Here is a 25754-nt window from a genome sequence, read left to right as displayed (position 1 = left end):
TTTATAAACTTTTTTTATAAATGACAAAGGCCTTTAAAAGGTTAAGTAACTTGCCCAATAGCAAGGAAATTACCCAAGGATTCAAACTGTTGAACATTCTCATTGTTGACACATGACAAATTTCCATATGCTACAAAAACTAGAAGGTTTGGCTATTATGGTGAAGGGAGAAATTTAATATTTATCATTCTCATATCCTGACAGGAAGGTACGGAAGTTAAAAATGGACAAAATTAAAAGGAAATAAAATATCCAATCCACACGACATTCTTTCACATACCTAAAAAACAATCTTTCAATCTGTTTTCAACTAGTCAGTTTGTCTATATAGATTTATTGTAACTACTAATACTGGATTTATTTTTGCTTCTTTATTTTGAACTATTTACTGTTTTCTCTCTGCATTCCCTCACTCCTAACCCCTGCCTTTAAATAAAATTCCACCTTATTCCTTTTATTGACTTAAAAGTTACAGTTTTCTATTCTTTTGTAGTTATCCTAATTTTTTTACCTACTTTTTCTTTTATCTTAAACTGCCTTTTGCTTGAAACTTTATGACAAACCAGACAGGCTTTGGAGTCAATCAGACATAGCTGGAATCTCAGCTCTTCTGTTTACTAGCCATGTGGCCTTGGAGAGATTCCCTCTGGTCCCTCAGCTTATTTCCCCAATTGTAAAATGGTATCTTTACAAGGTTTAGATGAGAAAACCTATTTAAAAGGCTATGGACAATACCTGGGTCACAGCAAATGTTAACAAGTTAAGTACAATTTTGGATACAAACAGATGTGGGTTTAAATCTTAGTTCTAGCAGGAAAACAGGCCATTAATTTTTAAGAAATGGGGGGGGAGGGGGATTTCAATGAAGAAACCTTTTCAGCCCTAACTATAATGTTTGAAACTTTGAGAAAGATCTTTTACTCTAACATCAACTTGGTTAATGTAAACTTACCCTTTATGATATATGCATAGACAAGGCAGTCGTGCTATAGTATCTCCCTGCTGCAATTCTTCAAGGCATATTGCACATTCCCCAGCATCTTTACTCAGTACATCCTCTGGGAAAAGAGAGAATGAATTCAGGACAATAAACTGAAAGAAGAATTACATGAATGCTAATTTACAAAGAGTGGTAATTGGCACATTTTGTCAGAAATACATAAAATTCAGCACCCATATTTAAAATATTACTCATATAACTCATTGAATAATGTTTACCTTTACTTACGGTGTCTCATTTCCATCTACATTTCACTGAGTCATTATAGTAAGCAAGAACAGTACAGAATCCTCCAACTTGCAAAGGACTTCACTATAAAATTTTATCAGAAGTCAGTTATTTGTAACACGGAATTCATTTTCCTTCTCCTACTATGATTAGCATTATTAATTAAGTGCCCAAGATAGTTCAAAAGTTTAAAGTGTAACATGGCTGAAAAGATGTGAAAATGCTGTAATTTTTAAAATTGTAAAAAAAAAAAAAATTGGGTTAAGTTATAGAAATCACCCTGAATACAGAACTTTTTAAAAAATCTGCTTAACTCAAGAAAATACAATAAGGCAAAGCTTTTGTGTAGATTCTGAAGAAGACTTTAAGGAAACCTGACATTAGATGCAACAATTCTTCTCAACCCTTTTCCATGACAATATCAAACCTACTCCAGGGAGCAATTAGAGTGGCTTCCAAAGAGCTCTGCAGGATGTGCTGTTTAAAATACTCTGAAGGTAAAACTCTTTATAAAGCCAAAATTCCTTTTGGGGAAGGGAAAAAAAAAGGTTCTCTCAAGTTTTTTTGTATTGAAATTTTAATTTAAATTATATTTTATTAATACTAAATTTTAATTTTTAAAAGGATCATGTCAAAAATAGAGTATGTTAGCTAGAGATGCTTTAGACTCTTGAAATAAGGATTAACTAAAACATGCCATTAGTGCAAAGTATGGAGTAACTGTTGAAGGGCATACATTCACAGTAAGTTCAGAGAATGGAAAGCTAAAGCAGGACATGTAATATGAATTTATACCACAAATAAATAAATTATTGTTTTGGGAAATAAAAATCACATACGCTAAAGAGGAAAGGCTGCACCAATCTCCACATAAATGCCCAAAGAGCAAGGTAGAGACATTTTCTAAAACGAAGTATCTGTCTGGTAGTACCATACCTCTCATAAAAACCAACCCATGTAATTGTGCATGTATCTATAATACCTTCCGGTAGAAAAATTCACTGCATTAAGAAGTAGCTCCTCCTTTAGTTACTCATTTTGAGGCAGTGCCTTAAGAAGAAACACAGACTCTATTTGGTCTATTGAAGGGAAGGTACCAGCAGACAATTTACAGAAAGGCTGGAGGGGGTAACGGAAACTTCCGCAGAAAAAGGAAGGGCGTGGGGAAGAAGGATTTATAGTTTTGAAACCTTGGGAATATGGTTGAGGTGATTTTAGCTAACTACTGGGGAGCTCAAAAGATAATGTATCACAATCAGAGACTTAACCAGAACAAGATCTCTAGACAAGTTAAGGTGGGTAAATGTAAAATGTACCTTAAGAACCCCTCAAATGCTAATCCCCCATTTTTCTTTTCTTGACCCTGGAGGTTCCACCCACTATCCCCACGTCACCCACCCCCACTCTGACTCAAGTCTTTCTTCCTTTTCTTGATCTTCATTTTTCTCTAATTGTCTGGATAGCTTTCAACACAGCTTTACATTCAACTGCTTCCCTAACTAGTTCATAAGTGTACTGGAACCCACAAAATGGAGGCTACCCCGTGGCCCTGCCCACATCACAAATCTAAACCTAAATCAGCCTGTACTTACAGAAACCCCTCCCCTCACTGTCAAGGAAGCCTAAGGCCAACCACAACCCTCCAACTATAGCTTCAGCTAGAGCATCTGGATGTGGTGAACAGGACCTGCTAGCTTAAAAAAAAAAAAAATCCCTGGCCTCATGGCTTATCACGCCCGACTTCCATGTTTGTCTTCTAATCGTCTATATAACTTGCTCTTGCCCCAAATCCCTGCTTGCTAGGCACTGTACTCTGCCAATCCATGGGCTGTTTTCCCTCCAAGAAAGAACATCAAACTCATTAATACATTGTTTTAGTTTTGTCATTTAACACTAGGATGATAACAGTGAGAACAAAAAGAAAAGGATCTGATGGAAACACTGAATGATACAGAATTCCAAATACAGTATATTCTCACTACTTACATTTTTTTCACCAAAAAGATATGCCACATCTTAACAATGGATCTAGGTTCCACAAACACACTTTAAAAAATAAACTACTTTTTATCATGTCTAAGACATCAATGATTCTAACATGCACCACTAGCTTTATATACCATAAGAAAAAAATGCTATTAAATTATGACACAAATCAATGTTAAGATGCATCTCTTTTTTCAGAGCTGTTAAAGTATGAAAAAGTGTGTCTTAGAATTGATAAAGGTATCACATTTTCTACCTTCTGGAATATATTAACAATATATATAGATTTAAGCCTTAATTAACCATGAAAATCTCAATTATCATAAATTAAGAAAATGAGATTGACCAGCTTTTAAAAAATAAAAGTACTGCTACAATTTTTGCCATAAGTCTATTTAACAGATTCTCAGTATCAAATGAAAATAAGTAGAAATCTTAAGTACAGGCTTCTGAATGCATTATTCAGAGAAAAATAACTGTCTTATAATACTTTTATGCTGACCTATGACTACCAAGTCTCATTTCTTTACTGCAATTGGTTTTTAAAAATCTTTTAAGTGGGAAAATTTCAATTATATTAAAAGGCCTTGGTTTTATCCTGTTTATAAGAAAATTTATTTACAGTACAACAAACACAAATCCAAACTGCATATAATTAACAGAATGATATACATTTAAGAATATTATGCTTTGCAGTACTGTAAAAAGGTACACCTGTAAACAAGAACATCCCAAAAACATTGATATAACACTTTAATAAGCAGCAACCAATATCCATTGTAAACAGCTTCTAGAGAAATATCTCTGCTCAGAAAGTTAAAAGTTACTGTTAACACAGCCACTGCTCAACTGCATTTTGAGTTAAAAGACAGTTCACTCTTACTACAAAACCTCAGTTACTGCCTCAAATAGAAAATGTTTAATTTTCAAATGTGAAAGTCTTATTTACTATAGAATCTGGCTTTGTAGGTTTGAAGATATTTTTTCTTTCTGAAAATTCACTATGCAATTTGATTGATTTTTCCTGGCCTGGGAATTTCCTCAGAGTATTTCCCTACTACCCTACTACCCACCCCATTACGACACTATCCTTTCATTCAAAGAAAAGTTCTGAGGCTCAGTAATGTGATACACTCAGAGTCAAACAGGACCTGAAAATAACCACTGAAATTCAAGACACTGAAACACCTTCAAGACAGTTGGGAAAAGATTATTAAATATCTTGAGCCAATCAACTGAAAACATTAAGATACTACCTACAGGCAATAACGAGTCAAAGCTTTAGGACTGGAACAGACTGAGGGAAGACTACTAACTAACCAATACGGACTATTAGAGCAGCAGAAAAGAGAACACTAATAGATTTAAATACCACTAATTGGCCAGTCTGGATTCCCTCTCTGCCTAAGTACTTAACAACTGAGAAACCCTCAAGAATGTGAACTGGAGACTAAACGTGTTGTGTTTTCAAAAGTGTAAACATCTGTAACAGTAAACAATGGGCACCAGCATCACTTGGGTATATATTCTGTCTCAATAATAAAAAAAATTACATATACCTGAACTCATCCCTAGAGATATATGAAATATACACTTGCCTCAGAAACACAATTGCTACCAAGGGAACTGCATGTTAAAGTAGAAGGATCATAAGATTTAAAGTTTAAAATTTCTACTTAAAACTTCCATTCTCACTATTAGCTATGTAACCTTCAAAATGTTGGTCGACCCTGAATTTCCTTTTACTCTTCCTTAATATTAATAAGAGTACTCAAATTATAGAGGTGAAATTTTAAATAAGTGAAAAATACAAGTTACAAAAACACTATTCAAAATAGTAGTTTATATTATCATCATCAGAAAGTACTTTATAGACTTCCCCAAAATCAGAGTCAGTCATTTTTCTATTTTTTTTCCTTCCTATTTTGGTATTCTAGTTGTTTCAACTTTTCAAAATGTCATAAATACCCCCATGGCTACCAGACACTTTACATGGTTATTACTGACCAGTCACTTTTAGAGACCAATTAGATAGATGCCAAGCTGGGAATCACTCCACGCAGATGATACTCAATTTGTAAATGCCTGTCTTCATTCCACATTTAAAAGTATTATAAATGTCAATGCTTTTAGATGTATGTAAGTCTTTTATTAATCCTATGAGGTGACTAATGTTACCTCCATTTTATACATAAGGAAACTGAGGCTCAAATGAGTTAAATAACTTACCAGAAGTTACTAAACTAGTAAGTCCTAGGGTCAGGAGGTAAAATTAGGCTAAGTCCTTTTCACATTTCATGAATTTTGCTAGAAGAAACAATTCCACTTTAAAATAGCACAAATACTGAAGCAAATTAACTGTTTCAGCCAACTTAAATTAGAAATATTCAAGATGGGATGGCTATTAATTTAGAGGAGTTATGCCCAGGATGGGTCATGTGCTTTATCCTCTGGAGTTACTGAACTGTTTTAAAAATTAGTATCAAAAATGAGCTTACCCTTTACTGTTTACTTCCCTCTGCTAGGTAGGGAAAACAGTCCTAACAGACTTCTCTGTGATGACAGAAAATTTTTTATCCATGCTGTCCAAAAACGGTAGTTACTAGCCACATATAGCCTAAAAACAGTACTTGAAATGTAGCCAGTGAAACTGAGAAACTGAATTTTTTAAAATTTTATTTTGGTAAAATATGAAACCTTAAAATATATAGTAGATAAGAAACACACATTTTATAAACTAATTTAAAACTTCTGTAAATTGATATTTCACTTACAGTCTCAAGCTCTTAATTTGCATTGCCCCCTCCCCCAAAATACTTAAAATCCAAGCAGCCAAATAAGCAAAATTAAAATATTTAGCAAGTACAAGAACAAATCCATATAGTTATTGCAGATCAAGACAACATGAAAAAAGCAGACAGCCAAAATCCTTTTGGAAAAAAAAGAACAGTAGCAAGTAAGACCAAATTTGTTAGAGGCAGCCAAGAAAACTCCATGCGAAAATTTCATAATCATCATAACTTTATTTTCAGACCAAGCATCCAAAAAGGTATATGATCTTTTCAGCAAAATACAATGCCAAGCACTATTATGGATCAGGCATTTTACCTGAAGACTTATTTTTTGTTCTTGCACCCTCAATGATAGCAGTAGAAAACAAAAGCAGCTGAAATGTGAAATAATCCCTAGAAAAATCAAGAATTAAAAAAATTCATAACATTAGTAAGAAGCAATTACTCAAAGAATGAAAAAGTGGGGCTCACAGGTTTACTAATAAATACTTTCAGATATAGTTCTCTCCAATGGGCTTAAAAGAAGTTAACATAAATATTCTAGATTATAGATCCATAAACTGTTTTTCTACTCAACATTATAAGGGGAATTAGAAATGATATTTAACAGAAGGAAACTACCATTGTCACTGTAAGATAAATATACCAATAAACACATGGGAATAACCTTTATTAGGCTGTCTAAAACTCAAAGTTCCTGATCAATGTTGGTTAACTTCTACCATTTTTATAAACATTACTCTGGTTCAACTAGTAATTACTGGTTTCCTCTGTCTAGATGCTACTGAGAATTACTGCATCAATGCTTTTTTAAAATATAACTGAGGATTTACTAAACACATAGCCACTTTTCATCTGAATTGATAGAAACAATTTAAAATTAAGACTAATTCTTCAAAAGGAGACAGAACTTGTGACTCTTCTGATGACTCTGAAGGAGTATTTTGGAAACTGATGTTTGGTGTACTCTCCAAGAAAATACAAGCGGAACAAAATGAAACTCAAACTATAAATTCTAAAAACTAAAATAACAAAAGGAACACTAATTCAATACTTACAGACTTAGCTTTCTTGGGCCTTTCTGTTCCTAATTTGACTAAAAAGCTAGCTCATGATTAAGTATTTTATAAATTAGGTACCCAACCAGCTGCAAGAAGTCATACAAGTCACCTAAAAAATTATTAAATTATGAAATTATTCCCTAATTTTCAAATTAAAATAACTTTCCTATGCCCTATCCTTGTCACAGATTAACAAGCCAAAATTTAAAACCAATTACATTAATGTGCTAAACTCTAAACAACTACTTTCCTAAATGAGATGTTCACATTAAAAAGTAAAGATTTTTAAACTAAATATATACAAAAATAGGATATACTTTAAACTAAAGTATGAGGTTCATTTGTTTTTTTGAATCACTGGAGAAAGGAAATACCAGTCCTAAAAAACTCAAAAAGGCTGATTTTCAAATATAATTATTGTATACTTTTAAAATTAGATATATTAAATTATAATTTGGTTCTTCACAGCAATAAAAAAGGAGTCAAGCAATCTAGGTAAAATGATGGTGAAAAAAAGTGTTACTTATAGACAGTTCAAGGTTCAAATTCCAACTCCTCAAATTTAGGAATACAGTCGGGAATACCTACCTCAAAGGGTAGTGGTAAGACTTAAGTAAGATAAAGCCTGTTAAATATCTAGCATGGTACCTGACAAGGAGCAGGCATGTTCAGAATACTACCTATGTGATTACTGGCAAGAAAGACTCTTCCTCTGAGTTTGTTTTCTCCAATCTAAAGAAATGATGAAACCTGCTATACCTGTCTCTTAAGATTGTTCTGAAGAACTAATGAGATAAGGCAAATGAAGGCAGTATCATGGAAAAAGAACAGGCTTGGACTCTGAACAATGCACAAACCTCTATTTCACCTTCATTTTCTTCAAATAGACTGCAGGTCATAATACCTGTATTTCATGGTTTTTAATATGAATAATTAAAAATGCCAACTTAGATGGTATTACCTCATGCAACAATACATATTATGTCGGATCTATCATCATGAACTAGGATTCTATCACTTTGTTAGAATGAATTGGAGGAGTATTATAATGTGTATGTCTATTGCTTTTATTGATTGAGGCTGAAGTGTAATGGTCTTTCCCTTCTGCTTCCTCCTAAGGCTGTAAGATAATTAGCAGACTACTGATAAACATTGTACAAGGGTCACAAACTCAAATGCCTAAAGGGGGATAGCCAGAAAATGTTCAAGTAGCAGTTCATCTTTCTAACTATTTTATAAGAAAAACAAGTTCAGTTGTGGCAATAAATGTCGACTGAAATGGCCTTGGTTTAATAGGTAATTAGTAGGGATTAATAGGTAATCTGACAAACTGGTGAATGCAGTTCTATCTAAAAGGGGCAGTTGTTTCTATAGCAGAATGCCATGTGAGAAGGCCCAGTGTGGCCAGATACATATTTAAATCAGCTGCAAATTCAGGTTTTTAAGTGAAATTTCTCGTTCTCAAAATATTAACTCAAAAAGCATTTTTGATACTGTGTATGACAAACAAATAATGTCTTTGCCAATACATTGCAACCTCCATACTAAAAGAATTGTAAACATACACGGAACCCTGTATGTTTAGCTTATTCAGCACGTAGCACAGTGTTTTGCACACAATAAGTACTTGATAAATATTTTTTGAACAGCTAATGAAGCAAGAGATTGCAGGTGACAAAAATACCAAACAACAATGAACAGCCAATGGACAAAGAAAAAGCCCCAAAGCCAGAGGGTTGCTGCTTCACTGACTTGGGCACTTTGCAGTTTGGTGACTCAACTGAGCTCCAATCTTTTTTTTTTTTTTTTTTTAAGTGTACTGACCTCTTTATCCAAGAGAGCCACATTAGTCAATCAACCAGAAAACACAGACTATATCCAAGTTTGCCAACAAATACTTACAAGTTGATTAGTATGTACAAGTATTAAAAGTATGTATGCACAGGAAAGGTATTTACAATGTCCACTCCTTACATAATAGAAGAAAGTGTGAAACTCCCGTGTATCTGGAAAAAGCAAGCTGAGAACCAGCAGTTCTGACAATAACAGTCATGTAAAAATTAACAACTGAGACTTGTTCATTGATCCCCCTTTACCCTGCTACTAAACTACTAAAATAACAAACTAGTTGTTGGATAAAATTACTAGAGAATCTAAATCTATATTCTAAATCTAGAGTCATCTGAAACTTCAGGTAATGAAACTATATGAGTATTAAGAAGTGCAAGTTGAATGGTTTTTAAGAAAAATTGTTCTAAGGAAAGGGAAAATACTGACTCTGGAAAGATTTATTTCTTTTTAATGGACCTGCTCAAGGTCCCAATCCTTAAGTTGCCCAGACAGTCAGCAGTACGTGAATGAATCCCAGTGGGACAAGGGCTACCAGTCAGAAGGCTACTCTCATACTGAAAAGCACCCAAAAGGTGCTGAGGAACTAGGCTGAGGATACAACTCCCCCTGCACCTAAAACGGGGAAACTTCTTTCTTTACACCTTCAAAAAAGGCTTCAGTGTGTGCCCAATCTAATGACTACTAGGCTCAGAAGAGAAAAATATCTTGCGTTGTATATTCTATTTGAGAACGAAACAATATGACATCTATTTGTGTTGAGATCTTCATGTTACCTAAGTGCTGACATCATAAAACAAAGAAAGGTCATAAAGCTATTTAAGTACACATAGCAATGTGAATGAAGGCGAACCAGGCTGAAAACTGACATGATACCTCCTGTGTGTCACAACCAATGAATGGAAAGAAGAGAGGGAAGGAAGGGTGATGGGTGGTGATTTTACAAGTTCCTAGAACCAAACAGCATAATTTTCTTATATTTCAGAGGAAGGAAAAAAGAAAGGTTACTTCAAAAAACCAAATTAGTAATCTAGAATAAATATAAGTAATTCTAAAAAAACCCAAAAAATCATGAATGAAAACATAAGGCAGAGAAGACAAATCCAGGAGCTCTAATATCGAAATTACAAGAATCACAAGAAAACGGAACAGAGAAATATATAATAAATATTAGAAGAAAATAATCCCTGTGCTGCCCAGAAACTTGAGTCTTAGACTGAAAGGATGCATGAAATCTCAAACAGGATTAGAGAGGGGAGTAGGGTAGAAAAACACTTAAATAGATGCATCCTGAGGAAAACAAGTAAAATTTCCAACATTCAAAAAAAGAAATCAACCTGTAAAGCTTCCAAATGGAAAGAACAGGTAACTTAAAATGAAAAAACAGTGAGGTCCAACCAGTCCTCCTCATCTATACTACCACAATCTAGAGGGTAGAAAAATCTTGCAGAATTAAAGGAAAAATAGATAACTGAAATAAAAATATCTTATATTTAGCCAAGATAGTATTCATATGTGAAGACTAACAAAAAAGCATTCAGACATCCAAGAACTCATTAATTATATGAGCCATGAAAGCCTTTCTTAGGAAATTATTCATGGAAATGTAACAAAAGAAAATTAAACCTAGAACAAAAATTTCAGTATACAGAAAAAATGAAGAGTATAAAAAACAGCAGTGAGCAATTAAACATGGTAAGTGAAGTTTAAATCTAAGTAGAGAATACTTGATTGAAATTGTAATTTATGCATTTTCAAAACAAAAGCAGTATTCTACCAGCACAAATTTAATAAGACTGTAGAAGTCTAAATTATTTCATAATATGCAGGAATTGGAGATAGATGCGGAGAGGAAAGTAAACAAGAACGATATTAGAGGGAAGAGCAAAAGAAAACCCCTAGTTTTGAAATAATAAAATAGAAATATGTGTAAAGACACATAATTAAAACAACCAACACAGGAATAAAAAGATGCATAAAATTTTGAATTAATTTGGAGGAAAGGGGAAGCAACTTGATCAACCCAAAGAAGGCTGAGCAAGAACAAAATAAAATACAGAAATGCAAAATAAGAGTAGAACACCACCAAACTTGCCAACAATACAAGTGTATGTATGCTGAAAAGTATGACGACATACGTCCACTGGCTAGTCACATCTTCACACATCAATTTATTTGCCATGAATTAAAACAAACAGAAACATAAGGAAACACAAGGAAGCAACTGTCCTAGAACATATGCAAAGATGTAAGAGCTCAGGAGAGAAAAATGAAAAGGAAGAGAATATATAGAACCCAGGTGAAACTAAAGGAGCACAAAAAAAGAACAGTCATTTTTGAAATCACAGGGACACAGTGTATCAGAGACAAGAAAAATAAATTGGAAATGAAGACGTTAAGAATTGAAGAAAAAATGTTAACTATGGAAGGCAAGAAAAGGAGATCCAATTACATATCTATAGTAAAAATTAAAATTCAAGAAAACATTACAGGAACAAAAATACATCTGGGTCTATATATTTAATGGGTATATTGAATCCTAGAAAAAAACTAATCATGAAAAATCAACACTAGTTAAAATATACAGTAGTGGTATTGGTCATAAAAAATAAGAGTCCTTTGGGCACAACCCTGACAAAAACACTGTCAATTCTAAAAAGGAGGGAAATCAGGCTGGTCTCAGACTTCCTGATAGATTTTACACAAGACTGGAAGAACACTTATATCCTCAAGTAAAGAAAATGTAACTCAAAAACTAAAAACAGAAATACTATATGACCCAGTAATTCTACTTCTTAGAATTTACTTTAAGAAAACATACTACTAATCCAAAAGACATATGAACTCCTATGTTTATTGCAATATTATTTACAATAGCCAAGACATGGAAGTCACCTAAAGGTTCATCGAAGATGAACAGATAAAGATGTGCTACACATATACAATGGAATATTACCTAACCATAAAAAATAATGTGAAGACAAGTAGTGATTCTATAGGATCTTACTACACTGATGGACAGTGACTTTAACAGGGTGTGTGGTGGGGACTTGATAATTGGGGGAGAGTCTAGTGACCATATGTTGCTCATCTAATTGTATTTTAATGATACCAAAAACAAGAATGCAATCATGCCATTTGCAAAAACATGGACGGACCTACAAGGTATTATGCTAAGTGAAATAAGCCAGAGAGAGACAAATATCATGATTTCACTTACATGTAGAATCTGAAAACAAAACAAATGAAAAAACAAACAAAACAGAAGTAGACTCATCAACACAGAACAGACTGGTGGTTGCCAGAGGGGAGGGTTGGTGAAATATGGGAAGGGGATAAACAGGTACAAACTTCCAATTACAAAATAAATTAACCACAGGGTAAAACTACAACATAGGGAATATAGTCAATATCTTGTTGACAGATGGTAACTACACTTAACATGGTGAGCACTTAGTAATGTATATAACCATCAAGTCACTAGGTTATACACCTGAAACCTGAATATAATATTGTACATCAACTATATTTCAATACAAAAAATTATTTGAAGCAGCAAAACAGATTAAAAGCAGAAATGTAAATGATCAATTTCTGTAGAAGTAATCATCAAATATTATCTAATAGTGATCCTCCTAAAATGCATGAGGCCCAGACACTTCTATAAGGAGTTACATTAAACTTTAAAAGTTCACCTGATTTAAATGCCACTTGCACAGCTCCAGAGCAAAGAAAAAGGAAATCTGAATTATTTCTAAAGCTAGCATAACACTGACTCTAAGAGTCAAAGACTAACCCCCAAGCTAGTCCAACTTCATTTTTTACAAAAATCCTAAATAAAAATACTAATAAATACACTCTCAGCGATACAACAAAGGTAAAATACTAGAAGTGCTATCAGAAATACAAATGCACATACATCCCTGACCAAGCAAAGTTTCAAGGACTTTACTCCATAAACACACTCATAAACATACAAAATAACAGGAACAATTTAAACATCCATCAACAAAGGACTGGTTAATACATTGTGGTTCACCTACCTATGAAATATAAGGTAACTGTAAAGAATAATAATGAAGCTCATTTGGAATAATTTCTAAAATATATTATGAAAAAAACTCAGAGGTTCAGAACTATCTTCAGCATGGTATCACTGTGTAAAAAGTGTGGGGGCAGAATCTATATATGTTTGCATACGCATTAAATATCTCTGGAAGGATCACAGGAGTCTGTTAATGGCTATGTCTGGAAAGGGGGATGGAGGGGCTGCGATGAGAGGGAGACTACACTAGAATCCTTGAATCTCTGTTTTGGAACCATGAACACATATTACTTACTCAAAAACAGAATTAAAATTAATTTTAAAGAAAAAGAAAGGGATGAGCAAGGATAGCAGGCAAATGCAAATAAAAAGAAATTGTTGGGAGACAATTCTCTGTGGATCTCTAATGTTTCTGCATGTCCTGGATTATCTTTTCAAGGATCTTTGTATAGCAAACTACCTTGGAAGAGAGAGACAGTATTCCCTATAGAGCAAAGGGCAGATTCTGCTTACTTCCACAATAAAAGCTTCAAATTCCCTAAGTTCAGGGTTCCTCTTTTGTATGTAATGCAGCTCACTGAGTGTGTAGGTATCACCAAGCCCTCTTGACAGCACCCTATGAAACTGGGGCTTGAGGAACTGGCATATACAAAAATGCTCATTCTTTAGCTATTGCTATGAATAATAATAATAAATCCTTTGATTCTATTTACTTCCAGAATCCATGAAACTGTGGCAGGTTAACCTGTTAGCTTGTAAGTAGGGTAAGATCTCAGGCCCTTCATAGTGTTTGACAAGCGTTAGTCAAAATAATATTAGATAAGGCAGAATATTAGATGAAGCAGAAAAAGTATACTTTATACTTTATAACAAAAAAAGACGCAGTCCAAAGGAAAATAAGTCTTAAGTATTTGTGCAAATAACATAAGTTATGAAATATGTAAAGCCAGAAGAACTGATGCAAGGCCAGTATTACCAAAAGGAACTTAAAAGACTTCATAAGAAAAAAATAAAACTACAGCCATAAAGAGGATACTTGAACAAATTTCTCCCCAAATGTGCCAGACTAGATAGGCCAAACATAAGCAGGGATACAAAGTATTTCAACAGTACAAGTATATTGGAAATACTTATATGAATACGTATTTAAAAATAACAATTAAATTTTTTATTCTACAGAAAACATATGCTTCTCTTACAGAGTTCAATGTGCTCAGATACAAAAGAAACATCAATTAATTTCAAAAACATAAGCTTTTAGGGACACCAGTCCCTAATATCAAGATCAAAATGACTTCCCATTACATATCCCTCCCCCCCAAAATTTATCTTCAAAATTAAGAAGCATTTTTGTTCTGGTTAACCTTGGAATCAAAGATATTAAAAATTGAAATGAGAAACCTAGAAATTAACAAAGAACATTTCCTACTAAAACCTCAGACATAACTTAAGTTCTTAAAAGAAAAATATTTCTATTTTTAAAATACTTTTATTATTAAAATTGAGGAACTGGCATATAGTATACATTATATTAGTAGCTTTATTTACAATCCCAAATAGTTTCTTTGAAAATATCAATATATGCCTAAGGTACAGAAATCAGAAAACAAAAACATACAACATTAGAATGAAAAACCCAATTTATAAAGATATTAAAAAGATTAAACTGTAAGAAAATGGTATGTACGATGCTAAGGCAATTAATTAGGAAATTTAAAGGAAAAGGATTTTCTAGTAAAATACAAATTCAAATAATTCCAGATCAATTCATTTTACTAACATAACCTTTAGCTAGCACAAATTTGGTAGCAAAGTTTTTAAAGAGTAATAACCCATGATCAAACAGTTACTTACATCCAGCAACATTTAGAAATCAACACACATCAACTAATACATAAGAAAATCAACAGAATTTATCAACAAATAAAAAGGGGAAATTATTTAATAAACTTAAGGTTTCTTTTGCTTTAAATAAAAGAGAACGAGAAGAAAATGACATATACAACAAATATGATTTACCAAAACTCTAAACAAGCATCTATTAAACAGTGAAACACTGAAGACACAGAACAAGACAGACATGACCACTGGCACCACTATTATCTACATCATTTTTAAGCTTCAAATTAATGCAAAACAAAGAAATAAAATATGTGCTTGAACACTTGAAAACAGTATCTTCACTTGCAGATGACAGTTATATATCTAGAAAATCCAAGGGATTCACCTATGTCCTGTAACTTCTCTTCATACCATCAAACCAGTTTGAAATTCAAATGGTAAAGCAAATGCCACTCAAAACAGTAACAAAACTATAAAACACTAGATATAAAATTAACAAGTTTAATGCTAAAGATATAGGTTCGTAATAAATCAAAACAAATGTAGAGACCAACCATGTTTCCTTATAAATTAAAAACATAAAACAGCATTGAGAAAGTGTGTACCTGAAACTTATTATATATCAGTTTTACCTAAAATAAAAATGAAGTCTGTGATATATCCGTAAGGTTGAAGGCACTGGGGAGAGGGGTGAGCAGGTCAGACACTGATGATGTGCCAAAGTGCCCAGCTGCTGCCCTCTGCCAACCTGAAAAATGTGCCTTAGGCTAGCCAATCCTTGCGCAGCTGTAAATCTAAGCTCTGCCTCCCCCTACCTTCTTGAAAATCTCACTGCCTGTCTACTTTCGCCTTGACTTCCCTGGCCTGTGACAGGAAGGCCATGGAACCTCGCCCGGGGATATTCAAATAAATTACCTGGCCCTTTGTTGCCTCTCTTTGCCTGCTTATTTTGGCTAAAATTTATCTTACAATATCTTTCCTAGGGTTTTAATAAAGGGTAAAACAACTCAGAGTACAGTTGGTCTTACATTAATGAATAACCAATTATACTTTATAGTCACTCATCGGTTATCTGTATATAATATAAAATGTCTCAAGTTAGAAAGTAAGGCTTTCTAATAAGAGCCCTCACTGTGAGAATCCCACAATATAAAACCTAACAAAATAAACTTACATATTCTCTCTAAAACTTGGGGAAGAGAAAATTATAGTCTTCTGTTGCTGGGGCTTGCAACAGTGGCTCTTATTCCCCTAAGTCCCTTTTATCCATTATTATAATGTTTATAATAAACAGATTATTTATGTCAAGTTATATATGTGCACATACAGTATGTTTTAGTGTGTCTTGGGGGAACCTAAAATCATAGAGCACATACGGCACATGAGAAAGTTTGAGAAGAAAATTCTTTGATATCACAACAAATGGCAATATTAAATTTTTTAAAAAATCAGAAATGTACCGTTTGCCTCTTAGGATGAAGATGAAGTCTCCAGGTTAAACTATTTTTACTCTTCTGTATTGACTAATTGACTGGTGGAGTCAGAAGTATTTATTTCATATTCTGGGTTATAATCCAATACTCTGCTATATTAATTTTGTTGTTCAAATTGTTCATTTGGAGCTCTTTCAGTATGGCTCCTATGACCCCCTTTGACATGCCTCGTTTTTGTAACTTTTGAGCACCTCCTTGCTTTCAGACAAGATCTCCAGGCTCTTCTTTATTTTCTCCGATCCAGCACTAGAATAAGTCATTTCTTCAAGGAGCCCTGGTTCTTTCTACTGGAGAATGGCATTTAGAAACCAAAACCTGGGTGCTGGGTGTCAAAGATTTTTTCAGTTATAAAAAAGTTTCTCGAGGAGGGGATCAAAGATGGCGGCGTGAGAGGAAAGACAGAGGCTTCCTCCTAAAACTGGATACAATTAGAAAATTTAATTGGCGCAACTAATCCTGAGAGCGCAAGAGAAAAGAAGGAGGCATCAGACTGCACACACCTGGAGAAAAGAGCAGGCCTCAGCGAACCGGGTAACGTACCAGAGCTGTGACTCCGCGGGACCCGAGCCCTCCCCCATCCCAGCCCACAGGCGGGAGGAAGAGAAACGGGGCAGGGACGGAGTGGAAGGCTTGGGACTGCTGAATACCTAGCTCTGGATATCTGCTCTATGAGCACAAACCTACATTTCATGGTGCTTTCTTGAGACTCGCATGACAACCAGGTCGGAAAGTTAATACAGGCAGAGTTCCTGGGGAGACTAGGATTCTGGATGCTTGTGGAAAGCAGGAATCCATATCTGGCTGCTCTGGGACAAAAACTTATACCTGTGTGACCGGCCCACTGGCTCAAGGCAGTGGAGACAGACACAGGAGCCAGGAGGCGGGAAATAGCTCTTTCCTACCCCCAGGCACCAGTACCGCTCCCCTGCGACCCCCCACATTGCTTTAGGGGCTCAGCAGTTCCAGAGTAGAGCTTCTGGACACCAGAGGACGCCATTTCCAAACATGAAACGCCAAAGGAAACTTGTCCAGAGTAAATTTATTAATACAACTCCTGAGAAAGTTTTCAATGATATGGACCTCATGACTCTTCCTGAAAGGGAGTTCAAAATAAAAATCATCAACATTCTAATGGAGGTATGCAAAGACATCCAAGAACTCAGGAATGAATTCAGGTCGGAGATCCAATTGTTGGAGAGCACGATGGAGGGTATTAAAAGCAGGTTGGATACGGTGGAGGAGACAATAAATGAAATAGAAACTAGAGAAGAGGAATACAAAGATGCTGAGGCACAGAGAGAACAAAGGATCTCTAAGAATGAAAGAATATTGAGAGAACTGTGTGACCAATCCAAGCAGAACTATATTCGCATTATAGGGCTGCCAGAAGAAGAAGAGAGAGAAAGGGATAGAAAGTGTCTTTGAGGAGGTAGTTGCTGTAAACTTCCCCAATCTGGGGAAGGAGATAGTCTCTCAGGCCATGGAGATCCACAGATTTCCCAACACAAGAGACCCAAGGAAGACAACACCAAGACACATAGTAATTAAAATGGGAAAGATCAAGAATAAGGACAGACTGTTAAAAGCAGCCAGAGACAGAAATAAGATCACATATAACGGAAAGCCCATCAGGCTAACATAAGACTTCTCAGCAGAAACCTTACAGGCCAGAAGGGAGAGGCATGATGTATTTAATGCCATGAAGCAGAAGGGCCTGGAACCAACATAACTTTATCCGGCAAGATTATCATTTAAATTTGAAGGAGGGATTAAACAATTTCCAGATAAGCAACAGCTGAGAGAGTTTACCTCCCACAAACCATCCCTGCAGTCCATTCTGGAGGGACTGCTATAGATGGAAGTGTTCCTAGGGTTGGATAGCTGTCACCAGAGGTAGTAAAATCACGGTAGGGAGGGTGGAGCAGCTGATTGCGAGGCCAATGCAAAATTAAATTGACTATCCCCAGTGTCAATCAAGGGATAGACAAAAAGTACAGAATCTGATACCTAATATATAAAGAATGAAGGAGGAAGAAAAAGGAGGAGAAATAGAAAAGAACCTTTAGTTTGTGTTTGTAACAGCATACTAAGTGAGTTAAGTTAGACTCTTAGATAGTAAGGAAAGTAACCTGGAACCTTTGGTAACCACGAATCTAAAGCCTGAAATGGCAATAAGTACATACCTATCGATAATCACCCTAAATGTAAATGGACTGAATGCATCAATCAAAAGACATAGAGTCACTGAATAGATAAAAAAACAAGACCCATCTATATGCTGCTTACAAGAGACTCACCTCAAACCCAAAGACATGCACAGACTAAAAGTCAAGGGATGAAAGAAGATAGTTCATGCAAACAATAGGGAGAAAAAAGCAGGTGTTGCAGTACTAGTATCAGACAAAATAGACTTCAAAACAAAGTAACAAGAGATAAAGAAGGACATTACATAATGACAAAGGGCTCAGTCCAACAAGAGGCTATAACCATTATAAATATATATGCACCCAACACAGGAGCACCAGCATATGTGAAACAAATACTAACAGACCTAAAGGAGGAAATAGCATGCAATGCATTCATTTTAGGAGACTTCAACACACCATTCACTCCAAAGAACAGATCCACCAGACAGAAATTAAGTAAGGACACAGAGGCACTGAACAACACACTAGAACAAATGGACCTAATAGACATCTATAGAACTCTACACACAAAAGCAACAGGATACACATTCTTCTCAAGTGCACATGGAACATTCTCCAGAATAGACCACATACTAGCCCACAAAAAGAGCCTCAGTAAATTCCAAAAGATTGAAATTCTACCAACCAACTTTTCAGACCACAAAGGTATAAAACTAGAAATAAATTGTACAAAGAAAGCAAAACGGCCCACAAACACATGGAGGCTTAACAACACGCTTCTAAATAGTCAATGGATCAACAACCAAATTAAAATGGAGATCCAGCAATATATGGAAATAAATGACAACAACAACACAAAGCCCCAACTTCTGTGGGACGCAGCGAAAGCAGTCATAAGAGGAAAGTATATAGTAATCCAGGCATATTTAAACAAAGAAGAACAAACCCAAATGAATAGTCTAACGTCACAATTATCAAAATTGGAAAAAGAAGAACAAATGAGGCCTAGAGTCAGCAGAAGGAGGGACATAAAAAAGATCAGAGAAGAAATAAGCAAAATTGAGAAGAAGAAAACAATAGAAAAAAAATCAATGAAAACAAGAGCTGGCTCTTTGAGAAAATAAACAAAATAGATAAGCCTCTAGCCAGACTTATTAAGAGAAAAAGAGAATCAACACACATCAACAGAATCAGAAACGAGAAAGGAAACATCATGACTGACCCAACAGAAATACAAAGAATTATTAGAGACTACTATGAAAACCTACATGCTAAGAAGCTGGAAAACCTAGAAGAAATGGACAACTTCCTAGAAAAATACAACCTTCCAAGACTGACCAAGGAAGAAACACAAAATCTAAACAAACCAATTACCAGCAAAGAAATTGAAGCAGTAATCAAAAAGCTACCCAAGAACAAAACAGCCGGGCCAGATGGATTCACCTTGGAATTTTATCAGACATACAGAGAAGATATAATACCCATTCTCCTTAAAGTTTTCCAAAAAATAGAAGAGGAGGGAATACTCCCAAACTCATTCTATGAAGCCAACATCACCCTAGAAGACCCCACCAAAAAAAAAAATTACAGACCAATATCCCTGATGAACGTAGATGCAAAAATACTCAACAAAGTATTAGCAAACCAAATTCAAAAATATATCAAAAGGACCATAAACCACGACCAAGTGGGATTCATCCCAGGGATGCAAGGATGGTACAGCATTCGAAAATCCATCAACATCATCCACCACATCAACAAAAAGAAAGACAAAAACCACATGATCATCTCCATAGATGCTGAAAAAGCATTTGACAAAATTCAACATCCATTCATGATAAAAACTCTCAGCAAAATGGGTATAGAGGGCAAGTACCTCAACATAATAAAGGCCATATATGATAAACCCACAGCCAACATCATACTTAACAGCGAGAAGCTGAAAGCTTTTCCTCTGAGATCGGGAACAAGACAGGGATGCCCACTCTCCCCACTGTTATTCAACATAGTACTGGAGGTCCTAACCATGGTAATTAGACAAAACAAAGAAATACAAGGAATCCAGATTGGTAAAGAAGAAGTTAAACTGTCACTATCTGCAGATGACATGCTCTGTACAACCCTAAAGACTCCACCCCAAAACTACTGGAACTGATATCGGAATACAGCAAAGTTGCAGGATACAAAATTAACAGACAGAAATCTGTGGCTTTCCTATACAGTAACAATGAACCAATAGAAAGAGAAATCAGGAAAACAATTCCATTCACAATTGCATCAAAAAGAATAAAATACCTAAAAATAAACCTAACCAAGGAAGCGAAAGACCTATACCTTGAAAACTACAAGACACTCTTAAGAGAAATTAAAGAGGACACTAACAAATGGAAACTCATCCCCTGCTCTTGGCTAGGAAGAATTAATAATAGTCAAAATGGCCATCCTGCCCAAAGCAATATACAGATTTGATGCAATCCCTATCAAATTACCAACAACATTCTTCAATGAACTGGAACAAATAGTTCAAAAATTCATATGGAAACACCAAAGACCCCAAATAGCCAAAGCAATCCTGAGAAAGGAGAATAAAGTGGGGGGGATCTCACTCCCCAACTTCAAGCTCTACTACAAAAGCCATAGTAATCAAGACAATTTGGTACTGGCACAAGAACAGACCCACAGACCAGTGGAACAGATTAGAGACTCCAGATATTAACCCAAACATACATGGTCAACTAATATTCGATAAAGGAGCCATGGACATACAATGGGAAAATGACAGTCTCTTCAACAGATGGTGCTGGCAACTAGACAGCTACATGTAAGAGAATGAAACTGGATCACTGTCTAACCCCATACACAAAAGTAAATTCGAAATGGATCAAAGACCTGAATGTAAGTCATGAAACCATAAAACTCTTAGAAAAAAACATAGGCAAAAATCTCTTGGACATAAACATTAGCAACTTCTTCATGGACATATCTCCCCGTGGGACTATATCAAGCTGAAAAGCTTCTGTACAGCAAAGGACACCATCAATAGAACAAAAAGGTACCCTACAGTATGGGAGAATATATTCGTAAATGACAGATCCGATAAAGGCCTGACATCCAAAATATATAAAGAGCTCACGCTCCTCAACAAACAAAAAGCAAATAATCCAATTAAATGGGCAGAGGAGCTGAACGGATAGTTCTCCAAAGAAGAAATTCAGATGGCCAACAGACACATGAAAAGATGCTCCACATCGCTAGTTATCATAGAAATGCAAATTAAATCTACAATGAGATATCAACTCACACCAGTAAGGATGGCTACCATACAAAAGACAAACAACAACAAATGTTGGCGAGGTTGTGGAGAAAGGGGAACCCTCCTACACTGCTGGTGGGAATGTAAATTAGTTCAACCATTGTGGAAAGCAGTATGGAGGATCCTCAAAATGCTCAAAATAGACTTACCATTTGACCCAGGAATTCCACTTCTAGGAATTTACCCTAAGAATGCAGCAATTCAGAGTTTGAAAAAGACAGATGCACCCCTATGTTTGTCACAGCACTATTTACAATAGCCAAGAAATGGAAGCAACCTAAGTGTCCATCAGTAGATGAATGGATAAAGATGTGGTACATATACACAATGGAATATTATTCAGCCATAAGAAGAAAACAAATCCTACCATTTGCAACAACATGGATGGAGCTAGAGGGTATTATACTCAGTGAAATAAGCCAGGCGGAGAAATACAAATACCAAATGACTTCACTCATCTGTGGAGTATAAGAACAAAGAAAAAACTGAAGGAACAAAACAGCAGCAGAAGCACAGAACCCAATAATGGACTAACAGTTACTAAAGGGAAACAGACTGGGGAGAATGGGAGGGTAGGGAGGGATAAGGGCGGGGAAGAGGAAAGGGGTTATTGTGATTAGCATGTATAATTGGGGGGTGGGGGAATGGGGAGGGCTGTGCAACACAGAGAAGACAACTAGTGATTCTACAACATCTTAATATGCTAATGGTCAGTGACTCTAATGGGGTTTGTGGGGTGGACTTGGGGTAGGGGAAAGCCTAGTAAACATAATGTTCTTCATGTAATTGTAGATTGATAACAAAAACAAAAAAAAAGTTTCTCATACCAAAAGAAGCATTACAAGAAAAGGCCTAAGAGTTAAGGTGAATCTAAAAGCACATATCCTTAACCCCTTTACACTAAAGGGATTAAGATAAACTGAGCACTCAATGAACAGTAGTCTGAGATGCTGAGAGGTCAAGAATCCTGGAGATTCCCCAATCCCTCTAGCAGAAAATGGAAGAAATCAGAAAATTATAAATAATATAAATATTTAGATACCAAAGGAGTAGGACTATCTAGAATATTTTTATTACTTTTGTTACCTTACTTTAATGCACTGTTAAAATGTTAAGAATTAAGTATAATTCCCCAAAAAGGGAGAGCCACTGTGTGAATATTGCCTTCTCATCTTTGAGGCAAATCCCAGCCAATGTTTCAAATTATGCCGGACAAGGTAAACTTAAAGGGGGAAGAAAAAGCATTTCTTAAAAGGTTATACAAGTAATAAATGGTCATTGAAAAAATATTCACAAGCCATTTTTTTTAACAGTCCTCTCTAGAATCTTTATTGAACTCAACAAAATATTCAATGGCCCTCTGCAGTCTTACTCTTCCCTTTTGGAAAAATCCTTAAAAAAAAATCTCATTTCATAATTTTCATGTTTGCAAAGATCATTATCGATGGCATACTGTCTAGAGTAGCTAGGCATTACTCTCTTACAATGTCTTTACCCCAAACCGAGCTACTCCACTGCCAATCCTCAAGTCATCTGTGGCTCCTTGTTGGAGGAAGTCATCAAGAAAACAGACCAGCAGCTGACCCAAGCAACAGGGAATGCCTCACTGCCAACCGTCCGTCCTTGGATGTGATTTCTGCTTGCCTTCCCAGCTCCTACAAGCTGCCTAAGGATGCAGGCTTGAGATAGAAATTTTGTGTTGAGACTATCTGGGCACTATACCTGACTGAACCCAGTTAAGGACCTCTATATAAACTTTAACGATTTGGCAGCCAGGTACAAAGATCTACTCTACTTGTCTTTCAGCCACCCAAGACAAAACTCTTAAGTAAATTCCCTTGCCTATTAAAACACAACAATCTGGATTAATCTACTTTTCTTATGTCTCTTCCTGCCCTCCAAGTACCGGGAGGGCAGCTTCAAATTATACCTGTGAAGCTCCCAAAGAGGTTGCAAACTAACACTTCTCCCTCCCCATTTCCAGGCATCATTTAACTCAATTCAATCTTTCTTTATAATGCTTCTGACATCTGTCTCTCTCTCCTTCCAGTACATCATCTACATGAAATTTCCGCAGAAAATATACCATTTTAAAAACTGACCTTTGAAGAAATTCTTTTCCTTAAAAACACTTTTGCATTTGAACAAAATTAACCCTCTGTGTTCCAAATGTAAATTATTTAAAACTGCATTATACAGCCCTAATTTATCTTTTCACCTGCAATTCTCTTTTATCATTCTCCCTTGCCCCAAAAGCTACCTGCATAGTTTTAAACCTGCCTTCCATTTCTCTCCAAATCTTATGAATCCTCTCAAGGTTAAATTGAATTATGCAAATTAAATGTCTAAGCAGACTATCTTTTACTATGTATATAGATAAAAAATGTTTTCTGAAAGGGCAAAACTGTTAACAGGCATAGGCTGAGTTCTAGTTTTGCTCTTATATAATAGAGGAAACATAAAAATGAGATAAATTTGGAAATGTATTTCATTAATACTTGTTAAAATTCCTTTAAAATGATAGTTTACCAATACATCTTAACTAAAGAAAGAACTGTGACCAGGAAAAAACATCTCCTTCATTGAGGACAGCTAAGTTGGTTCAATTGGTTTCTTGCTCTCCAAAAGTTTTTTTTTTTAAGGTCTTGGTTTTGCTGCTGCTTCTGATTTCTCAAAATCAACATTATGAAAGTGACACAAGGATAATGAGAACACAAAGAAGGCAAGACTTAATATCTATAAACTGGCGAGACAAATTAACAACCAGTACATAAAGAAAAAAATATGCCATCTGCTATGATATAAACAAGTTAGAAGAAATACACATTTGGGGCTTTGCTCCTGGGGAACCAGAACGCTTTCATATGCAACAGAGCAAGGCCCCAAGTTCCATGAAGATCTAAGCTCCTTTATTTGGGACCTTGCCCTAAGTATCTCGTCATCTGGCTGTTAATTTACATCCTTTACAGTATCCTTTATTAAACTGGTAAACGTATGTGTCTTCCTGAGTTCTTTGAGCCACTCTAGCAAATAAATCAAACCTAATCAGCAGGTCGTTGGAACCTTCAATCTGTAGACAGTTGGTCAGAAGCATAGTAAACAGACTGGGGCTTGCAAACTGCCTTCTAGAGTAGGGATTGGAGGCCAGTTTTGTAGGACACAGGCCTTAACCTGGAGAATCTGGTGCTTTCTCCAGGCAGATAGTGTCAGAACTGAGTTGAGTTCTCAGATAACCTGCTGGTGTTCAAGAATTGCTTGGTGACTTGTGTGGGAAGACCACCCCCTCCTCCCACCCCCCACCCCCACCCACCCCACAAACATGCTGGAATTGGTTCTGAGGAACCTTACAGGACCATTTTCCTTCTCAAATTCTATTAATGAAATGAGAAATGGAACCTGAAATGTACTTCAGATGTATCAGAGCTTCTTCTCACTGAACTATGTATTTTTATTTCAATTTCTATTCTATGTACCTTTTTTAAAATAATATAAGCCTTAAGAATGTGTCCTGAGCAGTTCCTGTGTGGAGACCTCCAATGAGTCCTACACAAGGGTATAAAGGGCATATAAAAGTGTAGGCAAAGGGTCTGTTTGTGTTTATACAGAGGATCAAAGCCTAATTTGGGCTACCCCAAAAATGAACTAAGATACGATATGAAAAAGAACTTCCAACATCAGCACTCTCTGGAAGACTCGTGACAGAAGATGATCATCAAAAAACCCCAACAAAGATGCACGCACTGCTACAGCTGTAGATGCACTCATCCCACCAGTTCCTGGACTGCCATGGGAATGAGGAAGGAGATATCTAAGCTGGCCTGTGCATACAGTAAAACAACAAATTTGACTGGATCTATACTGTTGGAACTCAACCAAGAATTAGGAGAAGTGCAAATTGTAGTGCTCCAAAATCTTACAACTACAGACTATTTACTGTTAAAAGAACATTTGGGATGTGAACATTCCCCAGGAATGGGTTGTTTTCATTTGTCTGATTTC

General features: G+C 35.6%; 1 protein-coding gene across 2 annotated transcripts in view; it reads right to left on the bottom strand.

Moving 5' to 3' along the window:
* ZNRF2 (zinc and ring finger 2) overlaps positions 1–25754 on the bottom strand; it is a 101898-nt gene that overhangs the window by 8856 nt on the left and 67288 nt on the right. The window contains exon 3 of one of the 2 annotated variants that reach the window (XM_036897335.2): positions 953–1058. In XM_036897335.2, coding sequence (XP_036753230.2) covers positions 953–1058 — 106 coding nt within the window. Of the gene's footprint in view, positions 1–952; positions 1059–5324; positions 6400–25754 lie in introns of those variants that run through there. The other variant, XM_057504627.1, reaches the window with a different exon arrangement.

Source organism: Manis pentadactyla, chromosome 7 (genome assembly GCF_030020395.1).
Source record: "Manis pentadactyla isolate mManPen7 chromosome 7, mManPen7.hap1, whole genome shotgun sequence".
NCBI classification, from domain to species: Eukaryota; Metazoa; Chordata; class Mammalia; order Pholidota; family Manidae; genus Manis; species Manis pentadactyla.
This window is presented reverse-complemented; position numbering and strand designations above follow the sequence as displayed.